This window comes from Fopius arisanus, unplaced genomic scaffold (genome assembly GCF_000806365.1).
Source record: "Fopius arisanus strain USDA-PBARC FA_bdor unplaced genomic scaffold, ASM80636v1 scaffold00064, whole genome shotgun sequence".
Lineage (NCBI taxonomy): Eukaryota > Metazoa > Arthropoda > Insecta > Hymenoptera > Braconidae > Fopius > Fopius arisanus.
In genome coordinates, this window is record NW_011887803.1 from 687,275 (window position 1) to 699,174 (window position 11,900).

General features: G+C 38.4%; 2 protein-coding genes across 4 annotated transcripts; both read left to right on the forward strand.

Annotated features, from left to right (window-relative positions):
- Positions 1 to 738: 738 nt before the first annotated feature.
- LOC105269094 (cGMP-dependent protein kinase, isozyme 1) lies at positions 739 to 7,264 on the forward strand. Of its 3 annotated transcripts, none has more exons than XM_011309089.1 (12): positions 739 to 909; positions 1,462 to 1,630; positions 3,715 to 3,877; positions 3,947 to 4,012; positions 4,090 to 4,307; positions 4,451 to 4,593; positions 4,665 to 4,981; positions 5,071 to 5,315; positions 5,493 to 5,816; positions 5,981 to 6,319; positions 6,643 to 6,949; positions 7,022 to 7,264. In XM_011309089.1, the coding sequence occupies exons 3-12, from the start codon at positions 3,761 to 3,763 to the stop codon at positions 7,115 to 7,117; spliced, it is 2,172 nt and encodes a 723-aa protein (XP_011307391.1). In that variant the 5' UTR covers positions 739 to 909; positions 1,462 to 1,630; positions 3,715 to 3,760; the 3' UTR covers positions 7,118 to 7,264. The 3 variants fall into 3 exon arrangements, with proteins under 3 accessions (XP_011307391.1, XP_011307392.1, XP_011307393.1); XM_011309090.1 differs by having other exon boundaries at positions 1,514 to 1,630; XM_011309091.1 differs by lacking the exon at positions 1,462 to 1,630.
- Positions 7,265 to 7,543: 279 nt separating this feature from the next.
- On the forward strand, positions 7,544 to 11,758 carry LOC105269097 (cGMP-dependent protein kinase, isozyme 1). The gene is made up of 9 exons (XM_011309094.1): positions 7,544 to 7,975; positions 8,046 to 8,326; positions 8,437 to 8,851; positions 8,978 to 9,298; positions 9,454 to 9,685; positions 9,748 to 9,854; positions 10,485 to 10,721; positions 11,287 to 11,353; positions 11,413 to 11,758. Exons 1-9 carry the CDS (start codon positions 7,746 to 7,748, stop codon positions 11,506 to 11,508), a joined length of 1,986 nt encoding a protein of 661 aa, XP_011307396.1. The 5' UTR covers positions 7,544 to 7,745; the 3' UTR covers positions 11,509 to 11,758.
- Positions 11,759 to 11,900: the final 142 nt, after the last annotated feature.

An 11,900-nucleotide genomic window follows, 5' to 3' on the forward strand; every position in this document is an offset into this window, starting at 1 on the left:
AAATAACAGAAAAAAACTGTAAAAAATATAATTATGCAATTATCCAGGATAATCGTTAATTAATTTTTCAAGTTTCAAGAGACTTTTAACCACGTGGATGATGACTGTTTCACTTCGAGTGAAATCTGAACCTTGTTTCCATCATTCCAATATTCAATGTCCAATATTCGAAGAAAAATTAAATCAGTCCGACTGTTTTTCCGGCTCAATCCACTCCTCTCATTTTTCTCGGCAATCCGGACGTAACTCAGGCAATAACTGTTGACCCTGAGGTATTATTTATTACTTTGGGCAGTCTCTTTGATAATAAAAAAAACACAAAAATAATAAATGAAAATTATGTAATCATGATTTGAACTATTGCGGCGCGTCCTTCGGTCATATGGAATTGATTATCGAGGATAGAAACAATTGGAAAAAACGACGATGTAAATTTTTTATTGAAAATACTTTTGGATTATTTTTTTAACGATCCGTTATTTTTACTGGGCACTTCTCTTCGTGTAGGTGCGTCAATGAGAGGCGGGAGTTGACGTCAACAATTGAAAATTGACAATGCCGATTTTTTTCCGTTAATTTATGAATTCTTGTCTCACGTGGGAACGCCGAGAGACCGAGTGGATCACAAGTATGAGGTGTGAAACGATAATAATTGACAAAAAAGCGATGGCATCGGTGGTTTTAACCGCATGACCGAGCGATTTGTCGATTCATTTTTTCATCCATCGTACCAGTAGCTCTGAAACCTCGGCGGTGATAACACCTCGGCACTCCGCGTTCCAAAGAATTTATTTATTTATTCTCGTTTTTTACGAAACACATCATCGGCTATTCCAGTGCGAAATTATTTCCGGTCTTGATTCATTTTGTATTTTTGCAAGAGGTGACGGGTGTCTCAGTTCATTTCCGGTGAGTCTATGAGAATAATAAACACTCGGTGGCACTTTAATTCAACGAATCAACAAAAACCAAAAAATTGATTTTTTTTTAATTCGTCGAGTCAATCGCAATAAATCGTAACAAGTGATAAATTTACACTTTCGGTTGTCATCCCAAAGTGGAAAATTTCCAGTTCAAAAATTCCTTATTTTGAAAGTCTTAAATCGCTTAATCCTCAAAAAACATTTGGCAAAAAATGTGATAACGCAACAAATAATGGGATTCAACGGATTTTCCCGCACCCGCAATTTTTTTTTACTTTCCAAATTTCGATTTCTTTAAAAAATCTAAATGGAATAAAAAAAAATCGTGAACTACTCAAAGCGATTCCTCACGATTTTCGTTTGATGAAATTTGTACAGGTGTTCCCCCCTCCCTAGGAATCATTGAGTGATGTAACTCAGGTGCACTGATAGCTCCCGAAAAATGGAAATTTATAAAAATAGCAATGAAATATTTTTTCTTCCTTTTTCGAGTCGAAGGGTACATTTTTTTAACAATTTTTTTTTTGACGACCTTTAGATAAGACTTGCGCGCGCATAATATCGTTGACAATTGGCGCTTATCGTTGTAGAGAAACGATAAGATTCCGAGTCTTTTCTTGACTGACAAAAGAGCAACAGTTGAGTGGTGAATTAGTCTGCATCTTCATTAGTCCCGTGGTCGAGGGAGACCAGAGGAATTTAATTGGGTGAGTGGATTTTGGGGCTGAATTTTTTTTTGAAAAAATTTACCCATCACCGAAGAAAACATTGAGACATGCATTTTTACGAGGCAAAAACCATTTCGCGTCTCCATATTTTTTCCAATTTTTATGCAACGATAAAATCCGCAAAATTAATTCATATTTCACCAATTTATCTAGAATATTCAATTGACTGCGATACGAATTTATTTTGCAACCATGAATTCACGGCTGTCCCGATAATCGTTAATGCAAAATAATATACAATGTCATTAATTTAATTTTTTGGATCACATAAATTTTTTGGTGTACTCGCATTTTTTTTTGTCCGCAAAAAAAAATTTGATACCGCGAAAATTTGAAATTCTGGGAAAAGCTGTGAATTAATGAGATGCAGAAAAATGACTCAGGCATAGATTTTCACATTCCATCTAGGGAAAGCCCCGACAAACATTTGTTATTGACACATTCTTAATAGACACCCCGCACTCATTAATCCAGAGCTCGACTTATCACAATCCCAATCACAATCTCCAATAGGAAACGAAACATGGAATTCACTCGATTATTTCACGATAACAATCCATCAACTGCATTTTGTTTTTTCACTCCCTATCGCCTCAGCTGATAGTTATTTTTATTAAGTCCATCCATCAGATATTCCCCGAACAATAAATGAAAAAAAATTCCTCGTAAAAATGAAAAGCGAGGATAAAAAAATTTGTCGGCATTTTATCTGGCATTAAAAATGCGGAAATATTTTTCAGACTTTATTGTTTAAAAAATTTCACATTTCCTTGTTTTAGGAAACAAAAAAACTCTCAAATAGTGCATTTGTTGATTTTTCCGAGTGAACGCTTGATAACGACGGAAACGCTAATGACTCGTAATTACCGTCTTCCTTAGAAATCAATTGTTCTTCATATTACCGCTGTTCTGTGCCATTTAAAAGTGAAAATGAACTCATCGTTAATTTTTTTACGCAGTACCTAAGCACATTTAGCTGTTCAAATATTGTTATCAGAGTAACTCCAGGTGTCAGTACATAAATTCCCATAGAAACAATCTGAAACGCGTCACCGAAAATTCTAGCATTGAATCCTAAACCATCTCTTTATAATTTTGCAATTCAAAGTCGGCAAAACAAATATGTGAAAAAAAAAAACGTTAAAAAAAGAATTAAACGTTATCATCCAACGAGCAGTAAAATAAACGATAAAATTTTTCGTCTTTGCTCGATTATTTTTTATTCTATCAACAAGCCACTGAAAAATGACGCAAACTATTCGAATAATCTTGGAAAGAAAAAATATATCGACCAGAAGCAATCGCATAATCACTTCTCTTTTTTTTCCATCATAAACCGAGACGATGAGACACGTCAAAATAATAGTCACGTGCCATTTTATTGAGGGCAATTAAAAGTGTCTCGACATGAAGGGTTCCCTTGTTTAATTAAGATAAAAGTGTGTTATTGTAAACAAAACTTCCAGAATTATAAAAATATTGAATCATATGGAAAAAACAGCCGCCGACTCTCGTTATCACAGCATTGACCTCAAAATCGAATTCCAGGGCGAAAAAATATCCTCGAAGCTCCCAGAAATTGACAGTCAAAAATATTTTCCCCCTCCAACACTTGCCATTTTTTTTTCTCCATTTTACCCCACGATTTAAAAAAAAAAAATATGCGAAAAAACCGTTTTTCGGGAAAATTTTTTTGCGCAACAGCTGATGGCGTAAAGGAATTGACATGTAGTATTTGGAAAAAAAATTTCTTCAAAACAGTGACGAGAAAATTTTGGGATTGCTATCACCCCCTCCCGTCCTTGAGTCGTCGACACGTTTCAGGCAGACGGCGTCAGTTCATCCCAATACATTCGCTATTTTTTCCTCATCATCACGTGCTAATACCTCATGACGTCATTCATAATATTATGCATCAAACATTAGCACTGGAGCATGTGACAGTCCACGTGTTTGACTCATTCTACTGCGAATTAAAAATCGATTTTTTGGGGATTGATTTTTCGGGGATTCCCCTGCTTCTGAATTTCTCAATAATTTCGTAAATGAATGGACATTTGCAGATTAAAAAATTCAAATCATCATGATGATGACCTTCAGACAATTAAGATGAGATTTGCGTGCTTCCCGAGGGCTAGTATCCTGGGCCAGAGGGGGAGTATCAACCTCACCCCTCTCCCAGGGCACGAAGAAAATGGCAGCATCACAGGAATCAGCATCATCAGTGTAATTATTTCGAAAAAAAAAAACAAATTAATTGAAAATTGATAATTCTATTTTATAAAAATTCTTCAGAATGGGAACAACAGAGAACCGATCCCCATGAGCTACAAGCGCCACGGGGATGATGTCAATGGTACAGTAAGTGTCTGCGAAAATAACTGGCAATTCGTTCATAGACTATTGATAAATAAATAAATGATGATATAATTGGGCAGCTGAGCAACTGTTCAAGCACGGTGACTCTGAATGGCTCGACGACACTTCCGAAGGGTTACACCGTCTTCAGGAATGACAACGGAAATGGATTCGAGAGACAGGATACAGTCGTATCGAACTTGTCGATGGAAAGTGTCAAAATACCTAGGGGTGGAGTCATTGGTAGAACACCAACACTACCATCTGCACCGACTCCTGTTTATGATAAGGACATGAGGTGGGACTATTTACATTTATATTCTAGGTCGTAAGCAACGAGCTTTCAAACTGAAAAGACTCCGCACAATTAAACCCATTGAAGTTGATGAAGAGACGAAAAGATAAATTTGAATAAAAATTTTTGAAATAATCCGTTGGTAGATCGCGGGAGCTCATTAAGAGAGCCATTTTGGAGAACGAATTCCTGGGGAATCTGGAGGAGCCTCAGGTCGAGGCTCTGGTATCCGCGATGTACCCGAAGAATATTCCACCGAGTTATCTCGTGATTCATGAAGGTGATATCGGTAAGAATGACTTAGCCAAAAAAATTCAAATGAATTTCTCCAGGAAGTAGTATCTTTACACCGACTTACAGGATCACATCTGTACGTATCGGCGGAGGGGGAGTTCGACATCTACGAGGGGAGCAAATTTGCCAAAAGTTTTGGACCTGGAGTTGCATTTGGAGAGCTCGCATTGCTTTACAATACCAAAAGATTGCGTTCAATATCTTCGAAGAAAGGGGGAAAGGTGTGGGTCCTAGACAGATCTGTGTTTTTGACTGTGATGATGAGGAGTGCCCAAGATCGACTGGAGGGCAACATCAGGTTCCTCAGGAAGGTCTCCGTTCTCCAGAAGCTTCCTGAACCCAAGGAACACGTGTTCGCCAAGATATCAGATTTGATTAAAGTAGTGAGTGGATTATTTTTATCATCTGGAATGGTATGCAATTTATGATATGAAATTTATGGATACCACCCGCCAATTCATTTTTGTCTTAGGAATTTTTCCCTGCTGGTGCGAAAATTCTCCGACAAGGGGAAATTGGCGACAAATTCTTCATAATCAGTGGGGGAAACGTTCGGATAACCAAGGACACGGAATACGGGGGTGAAGAGGAGCTCGTGGTCCTCGGGAAGGGTCAGTACTTCGGTGAGAAAGCACTTTATGACAAAGCTGATAATCGAAGAAAAGCCAACGCGATAGCGTTAGCACCTGGTGTTGAGTGTCTCACTCTGGACGGAACGTAAGTCCAAATTTTGGGACTGATAATTCCAGTACCCTAAATTCCCAAAGATAGTTGAACTCATTTTTGAATTGATTTCCAATATCTCAGATAAGAGTACGACAAAAATGAAAGTATTTTTTTTTCATAATTAAAGTCACTCGAATTTCGTAAACGATGGGTTAACAAATATTCCAGCACATTCTTGAATTATCTCGGTGGTCTAGACGAGATAAGGAATACGGACTGGGCAGCGGAGGTTGAAAAACAAAAGCGCTCATTAACACCAAAAGTCTGGACAAATGAATACTCGGAAGTGACACTTTACGATTTAGAGAGTCGTGGAACGCTGGGAGTCGGTGGATTTGGTCGGGTTGAACTCGTCACCTTGAGATCTGATACTGAAAAGAGTTTCGCGTTGAAGAAGCTGAAGAAGAAGACGATGGTTGATCAGCAGCAGCAGGAGCACGTTCTCAATGAGAAGTGCATAATGCAGGCTTGCGATTCTGCTTTCATCTGCAAGTTAGTGATTTTTTTCTGCATCTCAATTGATGAAATTTATCAAAACCTTTTCCTCACACCTGAATTCCTTCAATTCTCCAAAATTAATTTTTTCACTGAAATGAAATTCAGGTGACGATTTCTTCGAGATATCGTAAAGTTATTTGATAATCTGTTTATCCCAGACTCTATCAAACCTTCAAAGACGCCAAATACGTTTACTTCCTCATGGAGGTTTGTCTTGGGGGTGACGTCTGGACGACTCTTCAGAAACGTCGGTACTTCGACGACGCCACTGCCCAATTCATGGTTGGATGCGTCGTGGAGGCACTGGACCACTTGCACTCCCTCAACATTGTCTACCGTGATCTCAAGCCTGAAAATCTAATGCTAGACAGTCGTGGATACCTGAAACTCGTGGACTTTGGTTTTAGCAAGAAGATCGGCCCTGACAAGACCTGGACATTCGCTGGAACTCCCGAATACGTCGCTCCAGAGATTATCCTCAATAAAGGACACGACAGGTTAATTTCAAAACAATTACCCTTATCCCGATGACAAAGTCTTCTGAATTTCCAATTTTATGAATTTTAATTCCATGTAATTAAGAAATCCTCATTTTCCATAAATTTCTCATTTAACTTGAATATTTTCACGCAAATCTGTCTATCAAGGTAGACATAAAATATTCATTGTTAATAATGGAAAATAACTGACGATGAATCATTCGGGGGGAAATCGGTAATTGGTAGTCATAATGACTCCGATAACTTGATAAAAAAATCCCATTAATCATTTGTTTTTCTTGGTCTTCAAGTTCTCATTAATTATTTTTCTGTATTAATAGAGCCGTTGATTATTGGGCATTGGGCATTCTCACACACGAATTATTGGTTGGAAAACCGCCATTTCGTGGGTCCGATCACATGACCACGTACAACAGAATCTTGAAGGGAGTAGAGATGGTGGGGATTCCCCCGATTGTCAACAAAAGTGCGAATAACCTGATTAAAAAATTACTGCGACTCAGTCCATCGGAGAGACTCGGATATCAGCGCAATGGAATTCAAGATATTCGGGATCACAAGTGGTTCAGTAATTTTAATTGGAAGGCATTGCAGAGGCTTGCACTACCCGCTCCAATTGTTCCTACAGTACGCTCGTTATATTTTGCAGATTATTTTTTTGTCTTCTCCATATTTTCCATTTGAATTTTCTTTTTGCAGATTCGAAGTACAACGGACGTCCGGAATTTTGAGCGATACCCCCCGGACAGGGAAATACCTCCGGACGAATTTTCCGGATGGGACATGGACTTCTGAGTCTCAATCAATAAATTTTTTTACTAATAACAATAAATCCTAGACCGATATTAATCGATTCCCTCTCTTCAGATAATTCCAAGAATAAAAAATATGTTATTCAGTGTTTGTCAATTCTCAGATCGAATAAATTATTTTGTAAATAAATCCAATCGTCAATTATTCTCCGATGATCTCACACGTCTTGCGGTCATAACTGAAAGATATCGATTGCAAAAATCGGTAATCGACTTTGAGGATTGCATTGCAATACTTGTCGTACTCGACAAATAATCGAGTGATTGCCGGTCTTCATTGGACGTTTATGATCTTAATAAAGATAATTGACGTATGACTTGGCACGAAAAAAAAAATAAGATATTTAATCTCTGCGATATCGGCGAGATAAGATCGATCTATTGTCGATTACCGGTCAGTCCAGTGAGACATTCCATAAAATCCAGAAGAATCTCAATGATTTTTTACGACTCGTCCAGTTGATCGATTATTTACAGTTAAATTGAACAGATTTCGTTGAGAAAATAACGATTTAGTGCGAGGTTTTTTAGATATCTTGTAAATATCATTTTAAAGAGGAGTGGTGATTATTCTCCGATGGGAATCAAAGGAAATTGAGGATGGGTCAGTGATGGAGGGCCCGGAAAGCTTCAGATGTTTCCCCTGGATGCGCCACTCCGGACAGAAACTAGTGGTTACTAATTTAAACGATAAAAATAGTAAAAGCAACAACAAGCGGAAGGCCGATCAGCCTGATCAGCCGATTTATCGAAGATTGAGTCAAGTGAGGAAGGATGCGATTTTTGGGGCTGCCCAAGTCATTAAAAATGAGGAATTCCCGATTTTTAAAAAGACTCTTGAGTGAGTGAAAATTATTATTTTTGGATTTTTTCGTCAGAAAAAATTGGGGAAATATTATTTTTAATTCAAGGGAGAAAAAACGGATAACAGAGGCTATACGGCGCAATGATTTTCTCTACAAGATGGAGGAGCACCAGGTGGACATGATCGTATCCAAGATGTACCCAAAAGTCTTCCAGAAGAGAGCTAGATTGATCAAGGAGGGAGATATCGGGCATCACCTGTATGTGTCTGAAACTGGGGACTTTGAGATATTCAAGGGGAGCGAGTTCCAGGGTAGCTTCGGCCCTGGAGTGGCCTTCGGGGAGTTGGCGTTATTATACAACGTAAAAAGAGCAGTTTCAGTCGATGGTAGGGTAAACCGTTGATTTATACAACAATTAAAGGTATTTAGAGTTCCTCACATAATTGATAACGAATTGAATTTTTTTATGCGGATGCATCTGACATCCGATTGTCAGTTAAACCTGGGGGTAAAGTGTGGGTGCTGGAACGCGGGGCGTTCGTCGCAGCGAGAATAAAAAATGCTCAGGAAATAATTGAGAGCAATATTGAGGCGCTCAGAAAAATTCCACTGCTCAAAGATCTGCCCCGACACGTTCTGTCAAAAATATCGGACCTGATGCACGTGGAGTTCTTCACCGTGGGCTCCTACATCCTCAAGCAGGGTCACGTCGGTGATAAATTCTACATAATAAATTGTGGAAGAGTGAGAATCACGAAAACTGGTGATAATGGACAGGAGACAACACTCGCAGTGCTGGAGGAAGGCGATTACTTTGGGGAAAAAGCACTCTATGAAGCTGGTGGAAATAGGAGACAAGCTAATGCCATTGCTGATGATCGAGGCGCTGAATGTCTAGCCATTGATCGAAGGTACAGGCTGAGGAATGTTCTGAATTTTTTTATTTAAAGAAAATGCAGTGGAAAATAGTAGCAAATGATAATTATTTAATTGCATTTTTTTTTCACTGGCATTTTTTTTTAATTTATGATTTATAGGACTTTCCTGAACTATCTAGGCGATCTGGACTCCATAAAGAAGAGAGACTGGGATTCAGAGTATGAAATTAGAAAACGATCCCTCAATGTTCAATGGATAAGCGATTATCCGGATGTTAAATTATCCGATCTCGAGATTAAAGCTGTTATTGGTGAGGGAAGCTTTGGTAGAGTTCATTTAGTCACGACTAAATCAATTCCAAATGTTAGTTTTGCGTTGAAGAGAATAAAGAAGTGTCTCGTTAAGAATCTGGATCACCAGAAATACATTCTGGATGAGAAGTACATAATGAAGGCCTGCAAATCACCTTTCATTTGTCGGTGAGAGCATCAACCATTTCTCGACAATTTATTTTTATTTTTAGGATATACCGGAAGTTTGCAGTGACTTAGAAAAATCAGAAAAATCTCTGTCCTGGAATTAAACGTCATCCATTCATGACTTTAAATAATTGAATTATCATTTTGATTCCTAGACTTCATCAGACTTATAAAGACCCGAAATACGTCTATTTCCTGATGGAGGCATGCCTGGGAGGCGACTTGAGAACTCTTTTGTACAGAAATTTCAAGTTTGATAACTCAGCAGCGAAATTCGTAATTGCCTGCACGGTTGAGGCTCTGGATCATCTCCATTCACGAGATATTGTTTATAGAGACTTGAAACCGGATAATATTCTGCTGGATTCACGTGGCTATGCTAAACTGGTAATTTTTTTACACTCGGTGTGTCGATGGTGTGGATATTGATAAAATGATTATTTTTTCAGACTGATTTTGGGACTAGCAAACGAATAGGGCCGTACAAGACCTGGTCATTCGTTGGAACTCCTGAATATATGCCCCCTGAAATTATTCTAGAAGAGGGACATGACAGGTGAGCAATATGAAGAAATGGGAGAGTCTTTACAAAAAATATTTGGGAGTTACCCTTGACGAAGAGCTCTTGGGGAGGAGCCACATCAGGATGAATGAAAAAGGAGAAGCCATCGTGACTAGGTTCCACTAACTATTTAAAAACAAATCCCTGTTGACTCGAGCTAAACTCAAATAGTACAAGGCATTAGTCAGTCCATCCATATCCCCAAATTCCAAGTCACTCTAAACAAATATCTCCGTCTTATTAATAATCCCCACAATGTCAGCCCCATCTCCTCCCTCCACATTACACCCAACACGCAAATCATACATGACTTTATAAATCGCATTGCTCACTATCTCCAAGTAAATCTTCAAAGTCATCCCAATTCATTAATAAATGACATCAAGTCTCGTTGAATTTCGAGATTATCAACTGGCGGTTGTTAACATGTCACTGCAGTTCTCAACATATGGGCTTTTTCACTCTTCGCTTTTCTCTACCATTGGCATGAATTTTATTTTTTCAATCCACCCCCGGTTATCTAAATAATGTGTCTACCATCGAAAGTCAGTGACTTTGTTGGACTGACTGAATCAGATTGAAAGATTGAATTTTTTTATTCTATCATTTTCAATCGATTCTTAGAGCTGCTGACTATTGGTCCCTGGGTATCACCATATTCGAGCTACTAACGGGTCGTCCGCCCTTCGATGACGACAACAAAGTGCGACTTTATCATAAAATAGTGGATGGAGTGGACTCTCTGCAAATGCCAGACCTCAAAACCAGTGCTCAGAGCATTATAAAGAAATTATTGCGTCCTAAACCGGTGGAACGGCTGGGTTACCTCAAGGCGGGCATTAGTGACATCCGAAACCACCCGTGAGTACAAAAAAAAAAGGATCACCCCGGGTCATTAAATCCCCGCAACTTCGGAAATCCAGGAAAAAAATAATAGCAATAATTTACTTTTTTTGGGCATAAACGTTTTTTTTTCTCGTGAGTATCCTCTCAAACTCTGAAAAAAAAAACGTCTGCCTGATATCGCCTATATCTCAGGGAGGAATATATATCTTTTGACTTTTACAGGAAAAAAAAATCAATCGCATTTTTCCTTGGAATAATTATTGCCTTCTGAGAATCAAAACAAATGGAGAATTGTTATTTCATTGCGTATCGTGTAGCCAAAAAATTATATTCATTAAAAAATATATAAAATAATGTCATTAACCATTTGTTTATATCTCCTGATCGTCCATGGGCAATGGAAAAATGTGAATGGATAAATAAACCGGGAACTTTCTACGTGTGAAAAAAAATCGAGTCGAATTGATGATTTTCGAATTTTTTCACTGTTCAAAGTCCAATGAAAATTCACAACGATAAATCCACCATTTGGAATATTTTACAACCGTTAAAGTTTATAATAACCTAAAAACAATTCCAGTTGGTTCTCCCTATTCGACTGGAAAGCTCTCCGCAATCAAACCCTGCGATCTCCGATAATTCTCAAGGTACACACGATGTTTTGAAGATAAATAAAAAATATCACTCACCGGTGTGAAAATTCCAGGTGAACAATCCTCTGGACACTAGACACTTCGACAAATATCCCCTGGAGCGAGAGGTAGCCGCCAACGATTTCTCAGGATGGGACGCCGATTTCTGAGTTCCAAAATTCATCATAAAAACAATTAAACAATTCACGATTCACACCAAACCCAAAAGATTACACAAATAAACATAACAGACATCACGTTGGCGCCATTAATCATCCGAACAAAGAGCATTTCCAATTTTTAAACACTGAATTAATTATAAAACACATTATCCGGGTTAAGTCACCTAAATAATAATCTAGGATTGATTACGCAGTCTGAAATAATAATTTTTACACTCCCGCTAATTTGATAGTCGACGACCGTTACACAGTCATTTGAAAAATATCAAGATGGCGCGGATGCGCTTGCCCCGCCCTCTTTCGCTACGAGAGGACACCATTGGTCGACCCACGTGTCTGAGGTGCGCACGCGCACTCACCTCTCGTGCGTCTAGTCCATC